The sequence below is a fragment of the Serinus canaria genome, chromosome 7, assembly GCF_022539315.1.
Source record: "Serinus canaria isolate serCan28SL12 chromosome 7, serCan2020, whole genome shotgun sequence".
Lineage (NCBI taxonomy): Eukaryota > Metazoa > Chordata > Aves > Passeriformes > Fringillidae > Serinus > Serinus canaria.
This window is the reverse complement of record NC_066321.1, coordinates 12,264,823-12,291,437: the sequence shown is the minus strand read 5'-3', so window position 1 is coordinate 12,291,437 and position 26,615 is coordinate 12,264,823. Positions and strand designations below refer to the sequence as shown.

Sequence of the window (26,615 nt, the reverse complement as noted above, 5' to 3'; positions counted from 1 at the left end):
AAGTGGCCATCGCGGCCAAGCCGCCGAGCGGCAGGTGACGGCGGGTCCCCGCACCGCCGCGAATCCCCCTCGGCGGCGCCCGGCCCGGCCCCCGGCGGCGGGGCCGGGCTATTTATAGCAGCCGCCGCGGCGATATAAGGGATGGCGGGCGCGGGCTGCGCTGCCGCGGCCGCCGGGGCCAGAGCGCGCGCGGGCCGCGGGCGCCTCAGGGAGGGCGCGGCCCCGCAGCCCGGGTGAGCGGGCAGGGAGCGGGTTCGGAGCGGTGCCGCTCCGTTCTGTGAGCGGGGCGGGGGGACACGGCCAAACAAACAATAACCCGGCTGCGTTCTGCCCGTCCTCCGCGGGACAGCGCCGCGCACTTTCGGCGCTCCAACGCGTGACAAACCCGCAGGAGGGGCGGGACCGGCGTGACACCCGGCGGTAACCGCGGCGGGGCTTCCCTCTGCTTCTTTCCTCTCCCCACAGCAATTCCTGCTGAAATGCGGCGCCCCACGCTGGCATGAGCCCGGCCGTCGGCAGCAACGCGCCCCTGGCACCGCCGCTTTCCCTGGCCGCAGCTCGGTATCGGGAAGAAAGCGCTGTCGCCGACTGTCGCCGCGGAGCCGCCGCTCGCGGCAACGCCGGACGCCGGGCAAGGGACGGACGGTACGGGAGCTCCGTGCGGCGGGCGGGCTGCGGGGGGGCTCGGGGTCCTTGCCCTGCCGAGAGCCGGGGAAAGGGAATGTATGGCGCAATGGTCGGAACGCCGTGCGGTCCGTGCCTTCTCCGGGGTGAGCGCCGGGGAGAGGGGTCGCTCTGAGTTACGCGGTGTAATGCAAGATCTTTGTCAGTTGAGGGTTTGTTGGGTTTTGCTTGTGTCAGGGGTTGTTCCTCCCTCCACAGATTCAGAGTCACGGTATTATTTTACTTTCCTACCCCGGGTGTGTTTCGATGTGATCTGGGTATGGCGAGGATTCTTATCTTATATTAAAATTGCTCTTGGATCACTAAGTACTTTGAATAAGCTTCCATAACTTTTAGAAGGATAGAGATGCTATCTTCAATTACAGAGAAAGGAGGAGGAGGTACGAGTTTAGGTTTGGTTGGGTATTGGTTCGGGTTGTTTTTTTTTTTCCCCTGGTTTTACTTTACTTTTGCTTTTATACTTTCTGCTTTAAGAAAACAAACTGAACCACAGATAGGACAAGGATTTTTCAGACCTTGTGATTGCGATTGCTGGGGAGTAGAAAGAAAACTTGTAGGTTTTTTTGTTTGTTTATTTACTTTAATCAATGGCTCAAGAGCCCTAGAAACGACGTATAAAGCCCTGCTTCCTAGACAGAGAAACTAAGATAAAGCCACGCCAGCTGCAAGCTGAGGAGCAAGTTAAGTGTTAGACCTGGAGTGGATCACTCTCAAGCATCCCGCACTCCTCTGCTCCAGTGACTGTCCTTGTGCAACAAACTGGGACTTCACACCAGCAGGTCCGAGTGGAGACAGGGCTTTTCTTAGAAGAGCAAAGCGCACAGGGTAGCCTTGACCCCGGCGTGAGGCTTTTTCCCAGCATAGGGAACTGCAGCCCTTCAGCACTGTCAGCTGGCCCTGATCTCCAGTAATGCCACGGAAATACGAAAATCTAAGCCACCAAGTCCTGAGGTAGCTTAAATCATCTAAGTTCAGATTTTGTCGACAGGCTTAAAGGGATGCTATTGACTGGAAATGTTTATGTACGTCTTACCTGGAAACTGTTGTTCACACAAGAGTTGATATTAAAAAAAAAATGAATCAACTTTATAGTTGTATCAGCTATAAATGTGCTTTCTGAGTTTTCACTCTGAAATTACCTGGTTAGCTCAGGCTCTTTTGCAGAAGAGAGATGCATTTCAAATGCCTAAAACTGTTATTTTTCTTTATGAAAGGTAGTTGTCTCTTCCTCTGAATCTTTTAAAATGAATTTGCAAAAACAGGGTCTATTAATTTAAGAAAGGCTAGGAGAAAGATAAGAGAAAGAACAAGGGGTGTGGCAAGGGAAATGCACGAAGTAACAGCTTTAAAGAAAAACTCTGTAGTAGAGCTTCAGACTGCCTAAGAGAGGTAGGATTTCTTTCTAGCTCTTTAAGTCTGAAAATACCAAGCTGACAGCATCTCCTTAAAAATAATAGTGTATGTAGAAAATAGGTGTGTGTAGCTTCGTATTGTAGTTCTTGCATCAATTTGTCTTTCTTTGATTTTGCTCCTTCATTCCAGGAGATATCCAGTATGATAGAGAGTATACCCAGATTGCAGAGGGCCAAACACCCCACCAGCATCACTCCTGAGCTAGAGCAGCTAGGCCAGAGCTGGCCCAGCACCTCTTTTCAGTAATTATCTGAGAGGCAGTTCTATTTATTGAAGTTTTTGATGGGTATTTTCACAAGCTCCAAATTTTTTGCCGAGAATGCTAGGAATTGCAGAAACTAAACTTGCCTTCTTTGGGGGGAACATTTTGGTATGTGTCGCATTGGATGTTGGATGTTCTTTTCTTGACCTGGGACTGAGGCTAACACTAGGGAGGAATAACATTGTATCAATAAAAGGTAGGACTTTCTTCCTTCTTCCCACCATTTTTTGGCACTGGTGAACAAATGGCATTTGGGGACTGGGAGGAGGAGGATGAGTCCTACATGTGAGCTGGTGGTGTCATTGGCAAAGGCAATGTAAGGCAGGTGGATATAGGAAAAAGGGATGTGATGGTTGATTATTGTTGTCATTGTGCTGGGGTTTCTTAGGCCCCTCTTTAACTGCAGTGTCCTGTACCCAAGTCCTCCCTGGCCCATTAGCTGCACCATGTGCTTCTAGTGGTGTTTCAGGGCTGACAACATTTGAGCAGGAACTCTACTCCCTTCTCTTAATTCTAGAAGGCTCCTTGAGGAATACTGTTAAACTTTATTCATTTCTGCCCTTTCATTTTTATCTTCCTTCCTTGGGTGTGAAGTCCTTTTTGTAGCTGGATTCAAGCCAAGAACCTCTACCCACAGCTGCCAAGCCTGGCATCCCTACTGGCTCCAGGTGAGTCAGTTCATTAGGATGAATCAGTATGCCCTGTAAAAGTTTTAGGCTCCAGACTTCAGCTTGACCACTCTTAGTAATTTGGTTTTGCCTGCTTTATTTGCTTGTCACTGCTTCAGCTAAGATGTCACTTCTGGTGGCTCCTCACTTCAGACTTGCTCAGCGTTTGGAGCCATGCAGGGCCTTCAGTCAGTGTCCTACACTTTGTGGAGTTGCTTTTGCCTCAGCATCGTAACTTCTCCATGACCACTCATCCCTTTACCTCTCTTACCTGCACAGGGAGAGTTAGGAGGGATTGCACCTCAGCACGGGAATGTACAGCTCTCAATGCAGGGAGTACTTCAGACTCTGGAGGTAAAGAATATTAACATTAATCCACAGGAATGAAGAGGGGACTGTTTTTGCATGGTGGAGGTGTTTGCATAAGCTTTTACTGTCATAAATAAGTAGATCAGGATTCAGGGGACAGATTCAATGTGAAAAATAGGGAATTAATTTTCAGGCTTCCAAGGTAGGGCTGAGGAAAAGAATGGTGTTAAAAGATATGGAAATGTGCCTTGAAAGTAACCTTGCAAAGATGGATGGCATTATTTTTGCTTTATGGAGCACCCAAATTTAACGAGCTATAAAGCAGAAGGCTTGGGAGGATTTGGTCCAAGTGAAAACAGAATGAGCGTGGGACTGGCAGATGGGAGGAACATTAGCCCACTCCTTGGTGGATTTCTTGCTTCTTTCTCCTGTTGTTGCTCACAGGAGTGCTTGAGAGAAGATACTTACTGGGGAGGGAAGAATAGCCCTCCTGTTCTACTTGAATGTCACTGCTTGTATTTTTCTCTGTGGGGAAACAAAGTTCTGGTGCTCCAGTGGGTCACATCCTGAGTGCCTGTATCCAAAGTAAATCTAGAGCAACACTGTCTACTTCAAAAATATCTGCAATAAGCCAAGACTGGCTCTTTCTGAACAGAGAGCATAAATGAACAGCTGTAACTTCAGATGCTGAATTTTTTTGGCATACTCTTTTGTTTTTTTGAGATTTATGGCTCTTTTATTCTCTGTTTGAGAATGTAGTGGAGCAATTGCTGATCTGTGCATGTGTATGTGTGAGAAAATGTCAGTGGAGGAGTAATATATATGGAAATTTTGCACAGAGATAGAATAGGCAGCAGGTTTGCCATTAGATAATGAAATAATTGTACAAAAATATGTCTCCTGAAATAACGATTGAGGGAAGGGGTAGGGACAGAGTTGGGGGAGGTTAACAATATTTTTGAGTAATTTGCTAAACTTGTAGTACTCATTACTGACTCTCCTGTAGTTTTACTGCTTCAGACACTGCTTTTCCAGTGAGTGGTGCTTAGTGTTGCCACAGGCAGATAGGTTCCATCTGAGACACCAGCCCAATTACTGGAGCTAGGTGAAGGGATGGGAACCTGCCCCCGAGTACTTTGTCACAACCTGGCCAAAGGTAGGTGGGCTAAGGTCTGCAACTCTTACAGGTTCCAATGAACCTGCCTTTCGCTAAGTCCACTTTTCTTTCTAAAATGGAGTAGTAGAAGTTATTTCTTTGTGGGGTGTGTTGGGAGCATAAATGTAGCTGAGATACTTCAGGAGGCATCTAAGTATTGGAGACAGTCTTGGATCGGATTCCCCTTCCTGCTACTTCTGGCCAGAACTGACCAGCAGAGATGTTCAGTGCTTGTATATTTACATAGTAATTTTTGGCTAAGTTTTGTTAACCTTAGAATTTGACATTGATAGGCTCAGGAGTAAAATCTTTAACTTCCTTGTACTTTCTTCTACTATAGAGCAGCTTAAAAAGTTCCTGGCACTCTTTCACCTTCTCCCAAATAAAACAATGCTTGCCTTGCCTTCTCTTCTAGAAGGTCTGCTTCTGCAAAGAATGTTGTACCAAATATGTAACTTAATGCAAGGTGATGAAAATGGTTTATTCTTTCTTCATCCCAGCTCTTGACTGCATCTGTCTAGTTCTTGGTCTATAGATAAATGTCATTGAGGACTGCCTGGGGACTATTTTGCATCTGAATGGTGACTTCTAATGATTCAGGTTATGGGCTTATGGGCCAGACCACTGTTTAATGTAGTGACTGGTGCTAGTCCTCTGAAATCCAAACAGCTCCTCCAAGTTTCTAGCATCTCCAGTAAAAACAAGTACAGCAGCATCAGCTTGCAGCCAGTTTACAGTAAACCTGCTCCCTGGGCTGTGGGTTAACCTCCTTAAATATCCCTTGTGGTCAGGTCTGTTACTCTTGTATGTGAAAATAAGTCTTGGTGTGCTTTCTGATTTACTGAAGTGTAAATAAACCAAGAAGGTCTTTCACGTTCAGGTTCTCTCATCAGCATATATTAGTAACGCTCATCAGCTTCTGACTGGAACTTTGATGGCATAATTACTCTGAAAGGGTAACGTATTCAAAACTACCTGTGTGACTTTGGGAGTTAGATTCCTCAGAGTTTAGTCATTATTTTAAAAAGTCATTAGCTTTTTAAGCTACACACACTCCTGGAAGTTTTAAGCAAAGGCTTCTGTTTATCTTGTCTTTAAAATGCCAGTTTCTAGGATGAGAGCGGTAGCTCTGCCGCTCCACTTATTTCAAATATTAAATAAGAGTGTTGGAGAAACAATTAGAAAAATACTGTGGTAAATAAATTCTCATGGGTAATCTTACTAGAGAGGTCCAAGAGGCAAAAGTGTACTTTTCAGTCACCTGACAGCAGGATGGATATGGGCATGTATTTTCAGCTATGTCTTTAGGACAGCTGAGAGGATGACTGATGTCTCAGCTGTTGTTGTAGACAGAGCAAAGCATGTATTTCTCTAGCCAGGATTTGGTGCATTTAACTCAAACAGCTTGTGACTAGAGCAGGTCAAGTCACTGGGGCAAACATGGTTATCAGCAGAAGCAGATAAACTAAGAAAACAGTCTTGCATACTCTAATGTTTGTGTAGGTAAGATTTTAATTTGCTATCAGTCCTAGGGTTCTTTATGAGCAGTGATGGATTAGTCTTGATACTTGTGCAAGTTTTAAAGCATTCCTGTAACACTTGTAATGCAAAATCTATTTATTTTGCAACATACCTGTGAGATAGGGACCTGCTATTTATCTCATTTGCACAGCTAGAGAACTGAAGTATTCCGTAAAGTTCAACACAGCATGAGGGATTCTGCACACAAGAAAGTCTGCAGCAGGACAGGCAGGAGGGTGCTCACACAGTCTTAATTCCCATGAAAATCAACAAGCTCTGGTCCATGCTTTTCCCATCTGATTCTTCCTCGGTGCTTCTGAAGCAGCTTGTGGCATTTGCTTGGCTAGACAACTTGTGTTTGTCTTTTCTAAGGCAGAAAGCTCAAGACTGGTGATGGAGAGAGGGAGGTGATGTGTCTGAGGAAGATGAAGATTGGGGAACATCCCTCAGCTAGAGACCTCCACCACCACTTCTTCAGTGAGTGGCTTCCCCAGGGCTGGCACAAGTTGCTTCTCAGCTACTGAAACTGTTTCTCTCTGGCAAATCCCTGCTCTTCCTGTACCCAGAGCCAGCTCTGCTCCTCTTAATAAAGTTGATATGAGTGGCTGGGTTGATGATGGAGCTTCCTGCCCAGCTCCACATCTGCTGCCACAGTGCTGAGTTCCTGTGTTACCTGGGTTCCCTGATGGAGCAGAGCTTCCACTGCTCCATGTGAGGGTCCCCAGTGCTTGGAGTTTGGTGGAGGAAGTTGTCCAAAGCTGGCAGGAGGAATTTTTTGTTATGGTTGCATGATGAACAGTAACAATGTGAGTTTTATTGCTCAGAATGTATCCACATTTATAGGATGCTATATTTAAAAAGGAGAAAAAGTGAGTCATGGGGAGCTATGCTAATGCTAAGTATTTATGTCTACCTCTTGTGAGGCTGAAGGCAGTGGGAGTTGAGCAACATTCTTGTGAAGTGTCTAGAGGATTTATGGATCAAACTAAAGCCTGCTGAAGTCAGCTGTAAGTCATGCAGTGCCTTGCTTGGGGCCCGTGTCATGTACTGTGTGTGGGTTACAGTGAATATTCCTCTTGGGAAACCCAGGAGCACTCTGTGCTCCTGGCTTCCCTGGGCTCGGGCAGGAGCTTGACTTGCCCCCAGTGGTTATTACTCTGCCACTGGGAAGTCACTCCTGCCTTGCTGCCAGGGCAGGAATGTTGCTGTGCCTCCCAGGCCATGCCTGCAGCACCATAGGATGGGTACCTGTGCCCTGAGTGGGAGCAGGCAGAGCCTGGCATGTCTCAGCTTCTCCTGCACTCCCAAGGAGATGTAGTGTCAGGGTCTGCTGTGGAAAGTTGCTGGAGCTTTCCTTTCAGAGCTGGCTAGGGTCACAGGGATGCCAGGGTTCGGATGCTTTCACTTATGGCATGTCTTGACAATAATTCAGTTGGCTTCCACTTAATTATGAAGTGCAAATGTTGGAGTTTGTTTTTTTTTTTTTGAAAGTTCTTTAATGAAATTGCGATCTGATTGAGAGCACCAGTGAATTTAGCTTTCCAAGTGTCTGCTTGCCAGCATGCCTCAGCTCCTGTCACAGCTATAGGAAGAACTGGGATCAGGATTTCAGTTGTGGGTGAGGCAGCAGTGGAGTATGGAGAGGGACTCTGTGAACAAACCCTGACAGCACCATGTGTCCAAAGAATGCAGATTTGGCAACAGCAAGAGGCTCCGCAGATCTTCTGTGTAATCCACTTATTGGAAGGAGGAGGTTTTGAAGTGAGCAGAAAATAATTATTAAATTGAAATCTTCGCCTTTATTGGACTTTTATTTTGTTTTCTTGTGATTTTTTTATTTTTTTTTTTAAGAGTTGGTCATATCAGTATGAAAATGAATGTGTTGCAGCCTGTTCTCTTTTCCAGTGCAAGGCATGCTCTGGTTTATGGAAACAAATACTTGTTCATCTTGCGAGTATAAAAGGGGTTGAAAGGCTTTTGAATGGGGATCTGCTCTTTGCACTGCTGGAAGCACTAAGCCTCACAGTGAGCAACAGATGATAGGCAATAGCTGGAACCAACACCCACCCATTTCAGATTAAAAGGATGTTAATGGACATCAGTGTAGTGGGAATCACAGCCATTTTCTTGAACTGGCCTTCCCACTTAAAGAACTACTAAAACACCACTGTTGCATGTCTTCCGGTACCTGGTGACTCCAAGAAAGCATTTAAGGGATTTTTTTTCCTGTGAACTTGTGATCTTGTGATTCAAGTTCTTTACCAGTTGGTTGTTGAAACACTCAGTCTGAAGGGGTACCAAATGACAAAAGTAACAGGATGCAGATGGAATTTAATCTCTTGGACACTATTATCGGGTCTGTCATCTGTACTTAGCATACCCAGATAGCTCTTGAGTGGTCTGCATAGACAGCTGGCAGTTTAGTAGAGATTGTGATCTTTAGAAAATATGTAGCTGATGTCTTGTGTAATACTTGCTATGGAAGTATTGGTGTCACCAGCCTAAATGCAACACTTGCTGGGTGGGGAACACATGTCTGTAAAGCAGGACTCTTTGGAAGATGTTGTTCAATACCCAAGCACTCAATCCCAGAAAGAGTGATAAGGGCATCCACAGAGCTTGTGCTGCAAGGTGATGAACTGGGAGCAGGGAGATCACTGAAGGAATCCCTTTGGCTCAGCAGTGTTTGCTGCTGACTGCACTTGCAGACTGAGGCTGGTTTGGTGGCTGCTGGTGTTTTGTAGGGACAAGAATCCCTAACTAACCTTGGAACAGGAGGAGACATGCCCCAGTGCTCTGCAAAAACCCTCAGCTGTTGTGAATTGTTTTTGTGCAACAGTGCAAGGTCAAACACTCTTGTTGTAGCTCTCAGAATAGGGCATGGTCTCGCTGTTAAGGTACCTGCCTGCATCTGACACAGCTGCCCTTGGAGAACAAGGCAGGTATTGCCTGAGCCCACTGTGTGCACTTCACCTGAAGAGACCTTGGTGGTAGCTGGGGAAGGATGATAGCTTGGAATTCTAGCATCCAGAGGTTGTGATCAGCTGTAGAACAAGGTGGACTTGAATAAGTACTTGCAGCTTTTCCCTAAGAAAATATTCTGTAGCTCAGGGGCAGAGTGCTTTGAGAGAGACTTCTGTTTCCTCCACATATTGTGGATGCTTTCAGATCTAATCTGCAGACAGGGACGGTGTCAGGCATGAGGAGCTGTGCATTTGCTTTTCTTGAGCTTTGGGCAGGTCCAGAGATATACTGAATGCTCTGTTAAGATGCTCTGCTGGACATCGCTTCTTCTGTGCATCCTGCAAAATAGCTCCAGGAAGCACAAGGATGCTGACAAGCTCCTGCATCACCCTAGTCCTGTGAGCAGCAAGGGTTTGTTACATGAGATTTACTTGTGCAGTATTAAGTCTGTTTTCAAAAGTTTTACTTGGACCAAATTCCTGTGGAGCATGAAAAGGCTTTCATGTTAATCGGCCAAGTTAGCTAAGAGAATATATAATTCCTTTTTTTTTTGCAATGTAGCAAGCCTGTTTAATTAGGCAGCTGGGATTTGAATTATTAAATAACAGAACAGTTTCAACCTACTTTTCTGTTGGTAAAGATCTCCAGCAACCCTGTTTTTATTCCATGGATTTTTGAATTATGGGTTCCAGAAACTCTTTGAACCTCAGGAGGATGACTTACTGGATCCAGGAGGACAGAGAGATAGGACTCTTATTTTAAGGTCTCCTGAGCACAGCAAGTTGCTCTCTGTTTACATACCAGCCTCACAAGAATATGGAAATAAATGCTAGGCTGTCGAAGCAAAGCAGAAAAATTGTGGTTTTGGGCATATCCTGTGTCGAAGCATCTGTTTGGTTTTGTGCAGCATAAGAATAAATCCTTTTACTGCACAAAACTCTGGGAGCAGCTCTCTCTGATTTGGGGTAAAAGAGAATAGAGCAAAGTAACAGCTGCAGTTCATGTGGACTTGGGAAGACTCATGAAGATGAACTGGCATAGCTGGGAGGTGAGAAGGGACAAAGAGGAGCTGTCTCAGCCAGAGCAGTGAAGAGCTGCTGACTTAGGCAGTGATTGGAGGTCTGCCACCTTCGAGGCAATGACAAAAGGGCTGAGGAAATGCCTGCTAGTGTCCATGGTTGGGGCAGACATGCCAGCAGCCCTGGGCACGGTGTCCTTATGGGCAGCAGGAGGTGAGGGACCTGCTGACAAAGCCACTTAGATGCAAAAAACTCCTGAAATATCTCCCAGCCTCAAGCCTCAGGCTCTCCAAGCCCTCCTGACCCCAGGCTAATGTATTCTGGCTCCTGTTTGGGACTGGTGCACTTCAAAAGCCTTGTTGAGTGGATGGGTGGGTGGAACTGGTGACCCAAAATACCATTTCCCCTTCCTAAGGCTGGGCGTATACCAAACTTGTGTCTCCGTGTGGTAAAAGAATATGAACCAAAAGTGCTGAGAGATGCAGTGGTTAAAATGAAACATGCTGTGGCAGGATGAAAGTAATCTTGTCCCTTACAAGGCCTTAATGCTTTGGGGCTTTATTTATTTTTTTTTTTCAAGTGGCTGCCATCCATGCTGTCTCTATCTGTGATTTTAATAAAGATATTTTTATATGCAGACATGTGTCAAGATTCCATCAGGTTAAATCACTCCATGTTATATTATCACTCACTAGGTCGATATAAAAAAATATCTATAGCTGTGTTTTATTTAAAATTTGAAATCTGAATTGTCATTGAAGGTGCTGAAGCATAAGAGGAGAACTCCGTGTTAGGGTCTGTGTCCCTTGCAGAGAGCCTTGCAGTACAAAAAAGGGTCAAATCCACATTTTTGCTGTTTCTGTGAGTCTGGTATGTAAAATATGATGCAAATCAGAGATTTACATGGATTGCCCAGACTGAGGCTAATCCATAATCTCTTTGCTTGGTGTTTAAAAATAATGGCACTGTACATGCATAGGAATGGCATATGAGATCTACCCTAAGGCTAGAGCAACATAAAGCTGCATCCCACTGGTTTTGAGAAGAGCCCTTGGTGTCTTGACTTGGTTACAACTTTGCAGCAGGGTAGCTGTACTTCAAAGCTGGTGGATGGAAATTAAAAACGGGTCCTATGGCAGAACCTGAACCTTTCTTTGGAATTTCTCAGCAAGGTCTTTAGGAGATTGAACATGTTTTCTTGCTCAGATTCTTCTGTTTCAAACAGGAGGAGGAGAGCAGAGTAATTGAACCAAAGCAATTATTTGGAAGAGCTAATGAAGGACCAGGGATTCTTGTTTGAAGGTAGTTCTTGATTTACCTCAGTAGTCTAGATGCAGAAACTTTGTCTGGTTGCTTTGCTTTATTTGGTTCATGTGTGGCCTTACCTGTGAAGTGACCCTTCCCACGGCTCAGGTATAGCAAAGTACTGTGCACTGGTAGGAGCTCTGTACCACTCAGCTACAGCTGCAGTGTCCAGTGGCACTGTAGTACCACTCACAGTGAGGGAAAGGTGAGAGTGCTCCAGCCCCAGAAAGTGACAAGCAGTATGGTGATACCAGTGTTCAACTGATGCTTTATCCTATTGTCCCTTCCAAGGTCTTTACTGGCCTTTTGCCAAGACTCAGAGGTGTGTTCACTGCGTGTATTGCTCTGTAGCCCAGCACATCTTCTCATTCCTCTAGAACAGCATCCCCTCAGGGAATCTGACTGTGCAATTTCTGCAAACCTGTCAGTGTTAGCCTGATAATAAGACAGAAGGAGGCATCATGTTGGGCTTGGAGGACTGAATACCTTGAAAGCTGACTGCTGAAATGAGTATAACCAAGTGTGGTGTATTTCCCCCATGTGAAAACAGTTTATAGGGCAAAAGCAGATGTTATTGTTAGGTTTGTGTGAAAGATGCTTTGTGGCAGAAGCAGGTGTGCCTCTCTTTTCCTTTAATTGGCAAGAGAATCTGCTGTTGCTTTCTTCTTTTCTTTTTCTTTTCTTTTTTTTTTTTTTTCTCTATGCAATGGTAATTGAGTTTTGAGGGGGTTTATCTTTCCCTGAAGCTGTGGGTGAATTTCTGATGTGATTGCACAGTGTAGTGGTGGCTGCAGCCCTGCTGTTGCCTTGTTCATCAGAGCTGCTTCATGAGAATGCAGAACACTTTTGAGGTATGATTTCCCATCACATGCTAATCCAGTGAAGTGCTGTAGATTCGCTTGCTGGCACTGTTTAAATCCATAATGCAGCACCACCTGCCAAACCACGGGGCATAATGGAAGTGTTAATGAATGTACATACATACCCTCCCACATGGCTGCAAGTTGAATGACTTGAGTCAAGGCAGAGAATTTAGGCTGAGTGTAGAAGGAGCCAGAATTAGGGTATCCTGATGCAGATCTCTGCTGAAACTGAGGGTTGAGGGGTGGCCACGGGGAGTGTAAAGTTGGGTCAGCTGACTGACAGGGTGCTTTCAAAGATGCGTTGATTTTTCAGCTGCTGCTCTATGGATTCATCCAGTCACGACACCTGAGATGTAACTTGGGCCTTCAACAACAAAGTGCAGGTACTGAGCAGCACCAGCTGGGGCCCTGGTACCTCTCTTCTGAGTGGTATTCTCATGGGATGCTTCTCTACAGTGCTGGCAGGGTGAAGGCACTTGATAGGAGAGTGGACTTGAGTCATGCAAAGGTAAACTCTGTTCCTCAGGGGTGGTTTGGCCAGTTGCCCAGTGGTTTCAGTGTCAAGGTGTGTGTTTGCCACCAGGATGGCTTGTCCAGGTTGGCACAGAGTGGAAGGAGAGTAGCAGGGAGAGTTAAACAGGGACAGCCAAGGGGTTTGCCAAAGAGAGGGGCTAGGAAGAGGCAGCAGGGCTGGCACATTGCTGGAATGTTGGCAGTGTACATGCACCCTGTCCTCAGGCAGGTTCAGTGGAATGCTGTGGCTTTGCAAAACCCTGCATCACTATGTGTGAGGCAGAGGAGGGGCCCATGCATCCACCCCTCATCCCATTCCTCGTCCCTGTACCCAGCCCTGAGTTCTGCCTACCCTCCTCTTGGAGACAAGCAGTTGGATTTGCCAAGTATGGAGTCACCTCCCCAGAAGGCTGTTCGTAAATAAGAGGCTTATGCTCTTGGCAGGCACTGTAACGAGCCTGGAAAAAATTACTGTTATGGGTCCTGGCCCAGTGATGAGATCTTGGAGTCTTCCAAGTGACAGAGTAATGACATGGACCTGGGAAATGCCTGGAATAGCCTTCCACACAGTTCTGGGATTCAGCGTCATTAGATTCTAAGTAAAATAGGCCATGTGCCTATTTGGGTAAATTTGGGAGGCAGCTGTTCCTTCCTCTTCTGAAGTCCATGGTGGTGAAGTTCTACTCAATCTCCAGCATTACAGACCAGCATACTCTGTTATTCTGTACCTGTAAGTGAGTATTAGATGTGTTGTGGGGAACCTGGGAAAGTGTCCTTGATCCAAGACCCTGGGAAAATGTATAGAGAGCCTTTCAAGCCTGCCTTGTGCCTTGGGGTGTAGAACTCTTGCAGAAACATCAGTGCTGCCCCACAGCTCACAGATAATTTCTGGGAACCTTGTGGTGGAAAGTGAACAGGCAATGTGTCTTTTTTTCCATAGGATATATACAACAGTAGTCTTTTTGCCTAGGAAGGACATAGACATGAGTCAAGTTTTGGAAAAGATTTGCAGGTAGAGGACAGATTTTGTAAATAGCCTGGAGATCCCTACTCTCCTCACCTTCCTTCATCTGTCCCTTGGACTTGGTAGGATTCACCCATCCCCTAGTGGGAATGCTATTACCAGGGAACTTCACAGCCTTCAGCTCTTTGCAGCTAAGAGATGCAAAGTGTGCTTGCCAGGAGGGAAGGGAGTCTTTAAAAAGCCATTTACATCCTGAAAGACATCCGGTAGCAACACTGGAGATGTAAAAGCATTAAATACTGAATTGAGCCTGACTTTAAGACAAATGTGGAGCCAAATGCATTGATTGATTTGCAGAAGGGTGACTGGAATGAGGTGGCCCTGTACCTTTTCTATCCATTAATCATTTCCAAAGCATCCATAGGTGCCATGAAGTCTGTGCCTTGGAGCAACCATGTGTGGACAGCATGGTGCCCATGAGGCTTCAGGGCAATGACCCTTCAAGGAGCTGGGCAGAGGGGTGGATGCACCCCTTGTTGTGCCAGGGGCTTTGCGACTGATGTGGGTAAGGCAGGGTGGAGCATGAGGAGGTCCATGCTTGGCAGTCCTTGGTGCTGCTTAGGATCCCCTCACAGCTCCATGATGCAGCACAGGAATTTGTTGCCTAGACCACTTCCACCTGCCCAAGGTGATCCTGGTTGAGGCCAGGAGGGCTGTGCCGTGCACATCTGACTGTGCCATGCACATCTGGTTCCATTGCCATCATCAGGGCCACATGCAGGCAGCAGAACATCTGGGTTGCAAGCAGAACATTGCTGAAGCACTTGGCTATTGCTTCAGAAACCTCACTGAGCAGCAAAGAGCAGCAAAACCACCCAGGGCAGTGAATTTGGGGTCTTTTCTATTGGTGTGTCAGCAGGCTGGGATGTTTAGGAGGGAAGCTGCCCATTTCCAGGGATTGTGCGAGCAGGAAGGGCAGCTATTGGAATTCGAAGCTGCTTCCTCCACTGAATTTGTTCTTGCTGTGTTATCTCTGCCTGGGCAGGGCAGGGGAACATCTTGGCAATCTGCTTTTTTGCTACAGTATGTTTAGGTCAGCTTCATTGGTTCCATGATAACATAGGAGAGGCCTTCCTGGCCTCACTTGCAAAGAATTTGCAATAGTAATACAGGAATCTGTCATCCCCTGATGTCTCCTGAGAGTTTTGGAAATAAATGAGTAAGGAAAGGGATGGTGAATTTAAGCACACAAGAAGTAATGGAGGTAAGAGTAGCTGAGTCAGGCCCCAGTTACTGAGTAGGATGCTCTTGTTTCATATCTTGGCAAAAGGCTTGGATCAGCCTCCAGTTTACCCCCCAGAACTGGCAACAATACAGTTGTATTTGAGGTCTTAGAGATAAAGGAATGGATCTTGTGTAGCTGCTTTCTTTTCGCAAAACTGGATTCTTCTACAGAACTGGTAGTGGCAGAGCTGTAACTACAAATGACCCAAATCTGACTGAAGTATTGCTTTCAATAATAATGAAAAAAACCCATAAAATCTGGCATCTGCACCTGACTGTTGGTTTGTCAGAGTGACAGAACTCTTCTTATATTTTGAAAAGGGCACTACGTCACCAAGGGAGACAGGCTGAAGATTAATGGAGTTGTTGTGGGAGGTGGAGGAGGAGTTGGGAGAGGGAAGCAGAGTTGGTTTTGGATGACATTTGTCAGTGTGATTGACTCATGCTCTGCTGCGCTTACGTACAGATTGGGACACCAACAAGCACGTGCTTCCCAGTAAAAACAAGTGAGTCCTTGAACCCAGGTTGGCCAGGGAAAGATGCTCAGTTCTTCAGCAAGGGCTACTCCTTACATCACTTAGGGATTTGCAGAGGGGGAAGGTGGGGGCTGTCTGCTACCTAAGCCACTTCCAGTGACGTGGCTTTTTATTATTATTTGTTCAGGCTATCATTCTGTGTTTCCTGAAATAACTACCAAGTATTCCTCAGGCAGCTCCTGCCTTTAGCAGCCTTTTGTGTGAATCTCAAGTGCTTCATTACTCCCCCGGTGCTTTTTCTTTCTCTTACAGTAAATCTGAGCAGCATCTGTGTGGTGGGGGAGGTGATGCAATTTTGGGTTGAAAGGGAGAAAAGGTCTGGCTGGCACAGGAAGCCAGTGAGCAGTTCAGGGGACACAACACTTGGGGTACAGCATCTTTTTGCACAGGAGGAGAATTGATGAGGCCACTTCCAGGACCCACAGTTACATCCCCCCACATTTAAAGCCCAGCCAATTGCAGCTCTTTATTGCTTGGCAGGGGATTTTATTTTTAAACGACAGTTGGTTTAAGGCTTTCTTTTTTCTTTTTTTTTCTCCTTTTTAGTAGCAATCTGATAGTGCTTTGATCACTGCTCCAAAAGGAAATGCCTGTAATTTCCTGTGCAGGTCTTACCAGGTGCTGGGCTCCATCAGATCCAGAAGCTGATGGGAGTTGGGAGCACCTGTTAGAATCTGCCTTCTTAGAAAACCTCAGAGACTTGAAGTTTCATTTGTGTTTTGAAAAACCTAATGCCAGAGCTACAAAGGGCATCAGACTCTGGCTTCCCACATGACAGATCTGTTCCATGCTGACTTCCCACTGAAGACTGGAACACAGTCCAGCTTTTGTTCAGTGTGTCCTTTCAGAGGCATTGACTGGGAAGGAAATCTGACAGACTGGAGAAAACTTGGCTAAGAGTTACTCATCTTTATTTAATAATAATTGGCAGGTTTTTTTCATACACCTACAAGTCCTTTGGCTCTTGATGGTTTGGGACATGGTCATGCCTACTTGAGGGAGAAATTCCTGAAGTTCATTCAGTCCTGATCAGCATGACTCAAGGGAAGTAGCAGCCTCCTAAAAGGCCATGTCCTGTCTTTCAAGGATTCTTAGTAGTTCCCAGCCCAAGGGATTGCCTACAACACATCAGGCTGAACTATTTTGGTACCTGGCTAGCGTCTCTGGGTGTGTCGTGGTGGTTGTGTGGCTGCAGCCAGCAGTCTGCAAGAGGAACAGAGAGGGAAGTGTTCAGATTTTGCAGAGTTTCAGCCCTGCAGGCACTGCGTGGAGCTGCTAATGCTTACAAAGTGGCTGGGTAAAAGGGTGTAATTGAGTGAGCTGTGGGTAGAGGAAGAGTTCTTAATTGCAACCGTAGGAGGAGTTGGCAGCCTCAGTGGCTGATAGTCTTCCTCAGGTGAGATTGGCGTCCTCAGGTATTCAGAGCTCTGTCAGGCCATGAGTGAGGAGCCATGGACCAAAACAAGCTGATGAGAAGAAAATTGCCTTGGCCATGGGTTGATGGAATCATCAGCATCCATGCCTATACATTAGTATGTGCTAAATCATGGCCTGTTGCTGAAGTGGACATTGGCTCCCTGAAGTTGTCTGCTTTGGAGAGCTGCAGCAGAGGAGGAGGGAGCTGGGTAGTTCCCACACAGGCCCTGCTGTAGTTTTTCTTGGAGGTTTCATAACAGAATTAAGCAATTTGTGTAGCATGTTGCCAAGGAGATTGTAAATCACTGTCATGCTGGTCTTCTCAGTCAGGGAGCTGGTGTCTTTAATTGCACTAACCTCCCCTACAAATCCAGGGCTTGGTTTTGAGCTTGCTGACCTTCTGTAAAGGCCTCACCCTGGGAGCTCAGCCTTCAGGACAGCAGAGCAGAAACCAGAGAAAGGGGTGCCAGAATATTGAATATCAACTCTCTGGGGTCCATTTTATTTTTTATTATTGTCCTATGTGGCCACAACTCTGCTCAGAAGCTGTGCTCGGACCCACTTGCATTCAGGGCAAGTTCTGTAATGAGGGTGGGGATTAGATACACTGCCTACGTTTTGTGGGCCAGTCACACAAACTAAGATGAATTTGGTGTTTTTATGTTACTTGGCTGCTCAAAGGGGATAGCTCAGCCCTTCCACTCCACCTCCATGTTCAGACAGGTAAATGGGGTTTTATACAGTTTATTCTGCCTCCTAAAAGAAAATACTTTTTGCTGAGGAGGCTCAGATTCAGTGACACGTATGGACCAACGCTTCTTTTTTCTTCCCATCCACCTACCCCAGAAGTAGCCACACTTCTGACTGTCTCAGCATTACTGGCTTGTGCTGTCAGGCCACCAGTCTTGCCAGTGTGTATGAAGATGGCTGTATAAATGGCTGTATAAATCAGCCTCCTTCCAGTGACTAAACCAGAGCCCTGACAGCATTTGCCAGTGCAGGGTATGGATCTTTCTCTTGGCTCCCTCTAAATAAACAACTATATAAATTGTAAGATGATTATCATCAGACCTTATTAGTGTATTACCACATGCTGCTTTGTATTCAGACAATAGATAAAAACATCTGTGCTTCACTTTTCCCAGTCAGAACTACAGCAAACACGCTTATTCTTGCTCCCATCTGAGGAGGACTGTGTCAGTACTCTTGCCAAAAACACATGAAAATTAGCCCAAGTCTTTTGCACTTGCCTGTAGCTCTGTGCACCTTTGAGAGTGTTTAGTCTTTTCCAGGAAATGATATATGTTGTTTTAAAGGTTTGAATCATGAGCTGGTTAAGTTCATAATCTTGTCAAGGCATGAGTTGTCTTCGTGCTTTGGTTATCAGGGCAGATGGAGGGGCAGAGGGATGGAAGTTCTTGACTTTCAGAAGGTTTTCATTATGTACATGTATGGCTGGAGCATGGGACCTGCCATCTCAGTGGAAAGAGGAGTGTTTCCATGAGCAGCAAAAACAGCCCTGCGGAAACATCTACTGACACTCTGAAGTTTTCATCTGTTGTTCTAGCATCACCTAAAATACAGGGAATTGTGCTCAACAATCCAGCCTACAGTTCTTGACTTTTTTTTTTTCAATTGTTTTGTTTTCAGTTCAGTTCTTACTGTTTTCCCCAGGCTATGTAACAGTCAGTCTGGTGGTTCAGACACACAGCATGACCAAACTTCTGGAAACAACGGGAAGCAAATGCCCCAATTCAGCTGATAGGCATGCTGGGCAGAGACACAGTTTGTACAACGGGCTAAACATTATCCTAGCACTTTGGGGAGCGTTTCATGCAAGATAAGCTTGAGGCTTCTTAGGAGTAGGTTCAAGGGCTGGCACAAAATGTCAGTAAAAATGTAATGCTTGTTGCCAAGCAGCAGCTTGTGGTTTTGTGAGGAGGTCACAAATCATGCACAAACGGAGTATGTTTTTCACATCCACAGACTGTCCCCCACCATGGCAGTAACAATCAGTCTTTCATTCTGCCTGGCTGGAACTGCTCTGCAAAGAAGGATGGGGTGAAATCTTGGCCATGGGCAAAGCAAAAAATTGTTATTAAATGTGTTGGAGGGAAGGGCAGAGCTTTAGCCAGGGTCTGTATCTCAAAAAGCCTGTGAGGATCATCTGACCCAAGAAAGATTACACAGAAATAAAACTTGCTATTTCAAGCAAAAATAAGGCATTTAGTTGAAATTCATTGGTTCTTCAGTAGCCCAGCCTGCTGTGTATTGATGTGTGGTCTCATAAATATGAGAAAGTGGCTTACTCAAAAATAGGCCTAAGAAACTTTGCCTTGGGGTTGTTGTGAGGAAATGCAGTGAGACTGTTTGAAACCTCAGCTGGTTTGGTTGTCTCCCCATCCAGCAGATGTTGCTTGCAGTGGAAATTCTTGCTATTCTCAAGAATTTCCTTCAAAGTTGGTTTAGAAACAAGCAGACTTGATCATGGTTCTTGCTCTGAAAATGTTGGCTGGTCTCAGTTGGGAGGCCTTTGCTGTTCTTAGTCTCAGAAATCTCATCCTCTGTCTCCTTATGGGCTTTTGTAGAGGTGGTATGGGGTCTCCAGTGTACTGAAAGAACATGAGACCTCCAAGTTCACCAGATCAAAAGTGCTTTTATGATTCAATATTTTGGACTAAACTGAAGTAATGGTTATGGAGAAAGGGACCTAGAGAAATAAGAAACTAACCTGGATTAGGAGATTATGTTCTTGTGTTTTGACAAGAACACAATCAGCTTCTGTGCACAGAGCACATCAGACTTGCTTGGTGGTTTCTGAGAATGAAAAAGTTGAAGTTGTCTGTTTAATGAAAAAAAAAATCCCTAGGGTTATTGGTAAAGCCTCCAAAAGTTTGTGTGTGTTGGTAGGGATACAGGTTGGGAGCCAACAGTTTATGGAGGTTCCCTCAGAGCAGTCTTGGTCCCACCTCAGTGCTGACCCCAGCCAGTGCCTGCAGCCCAAAGGGCACCAGCAAAACCAGAATGTCTGGGAGCAGGTGCCTGCAGAAAGTGTCATCACAGCTGCTGCTGCACTGAACAGTATTTTCAAGAAAACCAATACCAAGAAAATCAACTGCCTTGTCTTCAGCCTTATCATTATGATGGATTTTTTTTTTTATTTTCTCTCTAAGTGTGTGAAAGACCTCCCAAAAAATACAACAGTCATTCAGATCTGGGAGATGGCCACCTGTTTCCTCTGAGATCTGAGTCAGTATCACTGCTGCCCAAGGGTAGGTGGAGGGCACTCACATGCACAGAACCTCCTGTCTGCCTTCTTAAATGAGCAGTCTCTGCTCCTGAGTGTTGAAATGGGCCAGTCAGCAATGGCTGCCTCTTCTCCCTTCTCCACAAACCTGTGCTGTTGCCCAGTTTCAGCCAGGGAATTTTTTTCATCTTTCTTTTAGGAGGTGGCTCTGAGGTGAGGGGAGCAGTGTGACCATGCTGCCAGGAAGCTGCTCTCTAGGCTGTGTCACAGCCACAGGCACCAGCTTTCCTGCCACAGCAGGGTTGAGGGTTTAAAAAAAAAAAAAAAAAGGCAAAACAAAAACCACCTGTTGTTCCTGGCCTGCTGCCTTCTTGTTTTTAATTCTCAAAATTGAAAGTGAGAGAGAAGAAAGCGGCTAAGTGCATTTTTGTCTGCTGGCAGAGCCAGGCTTGGACCTTTACCTCCAGTTTCATCCATCACCAGCAGCTCTGCCTGCAGATCTGACCCTAGGATTTAACACACCATTTAATGTTTGCTATACCTTGGGTTAAGCAGTAAGGAATAGCACAACTCTTGACTTATCAATGGGATTTGATCACTGGCAACTGTTGGGAAACTGTTGGGAGCTCGATAGGTGCACTGAGCTAGGGTGATTTTTGTCATTGCTGTGTGGACCTAGCCCCTGTAGGAAACGCATGCAATGACATAGGAGTTGCATGTGCTTTTGGTGACAATTAGCAATGCTTGCAGACAAACAAGCACAGCAGTGGAGATGTCTGCACTTGTACGTGCTGGGTGTGAGTTGCAGTAGAGCTGTTGGGAAGGGTTGGTGTTGCTGCTCCTTTCCAAAAGGATTTTGGATGTCAGAGCTGCCTTCATTCTCACTTCTTAGGCAGCAGGTAAAAGCTGTCTAGTGCTTATTGCCCTCTTGTTGTTGCTGCTGAGTGATTGGAGATGATCTCTTTCTCCAGCAGGTGCAGCACACTGGCAGCATGGCTACAAGTGCCGTTCCCAGCGAAAACCTGCCCACGTACAAGCTGGTGGTTGTTGGAGATGGTGGTGTGGGCAAGAGTGCTCTCACTATTCAGTTTTTCCAGAAGATTTTTGTGCCAGACTATGACCCAACTATTGAAGACTCCTACCTGAAGCACACAGAAATAGATGGGCAGTGGGCAATCCTTGATGGTAAGCAAGCTACTCTCATGATCCCCTCTCCCTTCTAGCTGAGCACAATTGCAAATAGTCCTCAGTGTCTCCCACAGCATGTTGTGTCTCTGTCCCTCCTGCTCTGCTGTGGGCTGGCAGGATCTGGAGCTGCAGTGCATGGTCTGCAGCTGGTCTCCAGCAAAACTTCTGCTTCCAGTTGCACTGGTTCCAGTTCTGCACAGAAGTGTTTCTTGCAAGCCTGTGAAAAACTACAGATCCTCATTGACATTTGGAGTAGGCTTCTGCAGCCGGTGAATTACAGCCCTGCCAGGTGGCTGTTGCTAATGATACTTCATTGAGGCTGAACTTATCCCCTGGGAAATAACTGTGAGTGGGTAACTGAGTGAGTGGTTATAACCAGAAAGAATATTTAATCAAAACTCTTGTCCACTGACAGTGAAGAATTGTTACAAGCTCTTAAATTCAGTCATTCAGGATGATGTTTTCATGTTTAATTACCTGTTTCATTTAAATATGAGTAGGAAATTGGAGATATGTTGAAACCAAGAGTTTTCATTTCTTTGAAGAAAAACTGTTGTTTTTTTTTTTAATGAAACACACAGATGAAAACAAACAAACAAAAACCCAAACAAACAAAACACCAAAAAAAGCCACCAAAACCGCATGATTAGCAGGTGAGGAGGAAGCCCCTGTATTACCTAAAGCTGCAGCTTGTTCAGTTGTGCTGCATGAGGGAGCTACAAAGGGAGTCTTGCTCTTAAATGTTGTAAGTTTTGTTTTCCTTTTTAGAATAACTAGGTGGGACATAAAATCAAGCATTTTGTGCCTAATTACCCATGTTCATGCATGTGGCCACTAACATAACTGAACTATATTTAGCCTCACTTGTGCCAAGTTCTGCCTCCACCTTCTTGTCACGAAGGCGCTCAAGATCTTTGGTGTCTCTGCGTGTCACTGGTGTGTGGGGACAGAAGGCTGGGGGATTGTCATGAGTGGTGGAATTTGGATGCTGGTGGGGTTTGCTGTGAAGACTGCTAGCTTGGTCTGGAAACTTGAGATCTTAGTTGCACTCTTACAGATTTATCAGATATAATTTAGTCAGTACAAATGGCCACAAAGGCCTTGAAAGAACAGCTTTTATTCGGTATTAAAAAAACAAAACCTGCAAACAACAAAACAAGTTAATCTTTCCAACATTTGTTCATTTGAATATGTTAACAGTTGAGATGAAGCAGTATTTTTGAAATTGGTGCTGAAATGTTTCTTCTTGTCATCTGCACTAGAGATATATGCTCCCAAATAATCATCTCATAATGTATACATGTACCTTTATTTTTAAAATTACAGTCCTATATAAAAGAAAAATCCAGTCCTGCTGTAAATTAAATTCATTATTTTGAGTCCAGAATCCAGTCCTCTAAAATGTGTGACCTTTATCTTCACTATGCCCCATGTTCTGATATATATATGTATATACTAGCTGCTGTACCTGTTGGTGTCGTCTGAAACAGCCTCGGTTTTGCAAATAATTGAAAAGTAGAAAAGACATCTTTTACTGAATATTTGGAATTTTTGTTTATACAAAACAAACAAACAAAACCTCAACAAAAAACCCAACTGAACCTGATCTGACTGGGAGTGATGAAATAAATTGTTTTCCAAGGAGCAGAAACTTAACCCTTTGTTTTAATGAAAAAACCTTTCTTTTGTTCAGATGGGCTTAATGGCTGTACTTGAGCTGAACAGAATTCAGCTGTGACCTTGAATGGCATGTTGGGAATCCCTGACTTCCAGGGCTTGTGTGCCCACAGATGCTTCACAGCCAGAGAAGTGAAACTGCAGCTGCTTCTCTTTCCTACCACTTGAGATTTTGAACAATCACAATTTTGGAAGAAAGGCAATATTCTTGCCTGAAAAAGGATGTGACCCTTCTCCAACTGCCCAGAGGAAACAGGGCACCAGGACTGACTAACATTTGTGTCATTTGCCTCAGCTCTCTGTCACAGGCTTTGGATCTAGGCCATTCTCAGAGGTCACCGTATCCTGGGACAGCTGCTCTCGCTGTGGCTGCATGAATCACTTATGGTATAAAATTAGGGACAGACATGATAGGAAGGGTCAAGATGCATCATGATAAATCCTAGACTTTCCAGTTGTTCTTTATGACCAAAGCCTTTACAAGCTGAGGTTTCATGCAGTGCTTGGTGGGCAGAAGCAGCTGCCCACCCCCAAAATAGGAACTAGTTCTGGAACATGAACAACCAAGCAAGGATATAGCATGAGGGATTCTATAAATTTTGAAATTTTCAGAAATAGATATTATTAAAAAAAAAATACATAAACATCCAACAACTTTAAAAAAAAAAGAGAAACAGACCACCCTTTTCCAGGACATTGCCTGAGCAGTTCTGTACAAAGCATCTCAAGCTGTTTGTAACTGTACCAGAATTATGTTGTTAAAAAAACCTTCTGCTAGCCAGCTTGCATGAAGCATTTGGCTTCCCTCCATGAAGACCTTCACCCACATTTATTCAAGAGCACTAACTTTCTGCATGATGAAATGTTTGACTTGCATTTTTTTTTTCTTTAGCTGAAATCACTCAGTGAAAGTAGACTGAAATGGAATAGGGTTCTATTTTAGATCTTGGACCAAAAGCTACAATCAAAATCTTCCTTTACCTGTTTGTTCTTTGGTTTGGGCATGTCTCTGTTTTTCTCACCGAGAGTTGTCTGTGACGGTTCCCTGTCTCCCAGAAGATTCTGAACCTGTGCTTGTGGTGTTCATGTTCAACACTACACAAAACCACTTTGTTGTTGACCTTATGCCAGCTCTAGAAGACCATCAATGCAGTGTTTGGAAGTGTTGTAGAGTGGAAGAGGGCACTTAACCTGAATCAAAGATGAGCAGGCAATTTGTGGCTAGCCCGTTTTTTGGTTGCTGTCACTCTAATGAAGCTCTAGGACCAGCCTCCAATTTTCTCTGCATATGTTTTCTTGGTTTATTCCCTGCTGGTAGTGCTGAAATCAGCACAGTACTGTGTTTGGTGAAATGCATGTAGGTGCTGTACAGACATGAGGGCAGACTTAAGTGATGGCCAGGGTTAATCTCCGTTGATTACCTCTTGCTCTAGTTGCATTGCTGTGATTAATTTTGCACACTCCTTTCTGTGTGCAGGCTAACTTAGCAAGTAGTAGAGGATTTCTTTTGGTGTGGCTGCAAAATGCCAGTCTGGAATTATTAATCTGGGCATGAAGCCAAAAGTGGAATACCTTAATTTGGCAAAAAGTTCCCTATGATTCAGAATGCCTTATGGCTCATACATCACACACACAGAGATAAAAAGGTGTCAAGCAAAAGGAGAGGAAGAGATGACCACAAACACATGGCTTGGTCTTGTTGGGAATGGGGCTGAACTCTTAGCTGTCAGTAGGGCTGTGCCAATTGGTATGAGCCAAGCAAGGAATTGTGTTGGCTGAATGGAAGCTTTGGTCTCCCTTCTCTTCCCTTTCCTTTCCCTGGTATGATTTTGATGAAACTCTCACAGCCTAGAAGTTGTCTCTCTGCTCTTGAGGTTCAGTTCCCCTTGTAGTTCTCTTCCCAAGAGCTCCTCCCAGTCCTGAGGTGCCTTTGTGCTGGATTGGACCTGCACAGCCTGGTGTGCCACCCCTGTGCACTCACACCAGGCTCCATTCCTTCCTCCACACTCTATCTGCCCTTCCCACCTGTCTATCCCTTGCATCCCTTTTTGTGGAGGGTTTTTGCTGCTAGTCGTTCCTGGGCACACTGTCTTCTTTTCTTCTGGGGAAGCTTGAGATCAACTCAGCCATGAGGCCAGAGGGAGATCAAAGGTCACTTCAGATCTGCAAACAGAAGGGTTGGTTTGTGGCTCGCTTTCTTCTTGTTTTTGTTACTTTAGAGTAGTATCAGTGAGAGCATTAAAATTCAAGTTAAATTTCTACTTTCATTATTTTATTTGTGTGTACAGTATTTCCCCTCCCTTAATTGCTGGGATTTTGCAACAATGAAAGAGGGGGTTTTGTCTTGGGTTGGATTTTTTCCTGCCAGGAAAATTTTGATGTTGCAACATGGAAAACACAAGGCTTTGAATACTTGCCCTTTGTTAAAGAAAGGGCTCCTTTAAGGGCTTGCATCTTTTTTCTGTTGATTGATGTGGAAGCCTGTCTTCTTTTTGCTTAAAGAAAGGGCAAGAATTCAAGTACTTGGGTTTTCCATGTTATAACATCTGTGTATTTAGCCAGGGCACAGAAGAAGGGCTCATAAAAGCCCCAGTGTTTTCCTATCATGTGTTTTTTGCTGAGGAAAGCTGACATGCCAGGGGCAGCATGGCTGTGTCTGAGAAGGAGCAGAAGCATCACAGTGACTGAGTGAAACATCTGCTTTGCTTTGCACATGGCAAGGGCACCTCATACCTCTTCAAGGTGACTTGTGGTGTGGGGACACAGAATAGGAGCTGTGACCCCAGTGCCCCATTTGTGCAGTGCCCAGAATACCAATTCCTCAGCTGAAGGCAGTGGCTGATAGGAGTGCCCTCTCCCATGGTGCTGCTGGTGGAAGACAGAGACTGTGGAGGTGGCTTTCCTCAGCCTGAGGCTCATTAGTTTGACTTGGCAATTCAAGGTAAATTTTCCCACGAGCTGCAGGGCAGTGAAACCCAAAGGCTGAAGGATGGAAAATGGGTTGGCATGCCTGTCAGTTCATCTTTATCCCCTCTAGATGCCATGGACAGTGGGGAAGCTTTCTTGAGGTGACCTATACACCCAGCTGCCTGGCAAGGTAAAGATGTAGGAGGACATTTTGCCTAAATATGAAATGAGAAGAGCTCACCTGCACAACCAGATCTGAGCTCCTCAAAGGCTGGGAATGGTGTGTTTGAACTGAATCCAGCCTAGGCTCCGGAAAAAAACAATGCTATTGCTGACTTAGAGTTCACAATGTGTCTCTGCCCTTGGTTTAGGTTCACCGAGTGCGTTTGTCTCTGGATGGGCACTTGGAGCACTGTCAGTTGCAGAGACATTGCCACATGGTACACCTTGAAGTACCAAGGGCTTCTATTTTGGACTACAAATTCCCGTGTATTCCTGGGCTCCTGTGCCTGCTCAGAAGTGTTCTCTAGGCAGCTGCACTCTTGCATAACCCATCAGGATTCACAGAAAAATGCTATGGAGAGCTCTCAAGGGGCAGGATTCAATTAGCAAGGAGTTCATCACAGCATCTGGGGGTCACATCCACTGGAAAGTCAAAAAGGCCATCTCTTCACTCAGCAACCTCTTACCTGCAAAGCAGGAGACCTCCCTGCTGGGCT

General features: G+C 45.4%; 1 protein-coding gene across 2 annotated transcripts in view; it reads left to right on the top strand.

The window, feature by feature from the left end:
• Positions 1–248: 248 nt before the first annotated feature.
• Positions 249–26,615, top strand: part of MRAS (muscle RAS oncogene homolog) — a 38,267-nt gene continuing 11,900 nt past the window's right edge. Inside the window, exons 1-2 of one of the 2 annotated variants that reach the window (XM_018911385.3) lie at positions 249–645; positions 21,099–21,309. In XM_018911385.3, the coding sequence (XP_018766930.1) occupies positions 21,117–21,309 (193 nt within the window). In that variant the 5' untranslated portion in view covers positions 249–645; positions 21,099–21,116. Of the gene's footprint in view, positions 646–21,095; positions 21,310–26,615 lie in introns of both variants that reach the window. The other variant, XM_030241716.2, reaches the window with a different exon arrangement.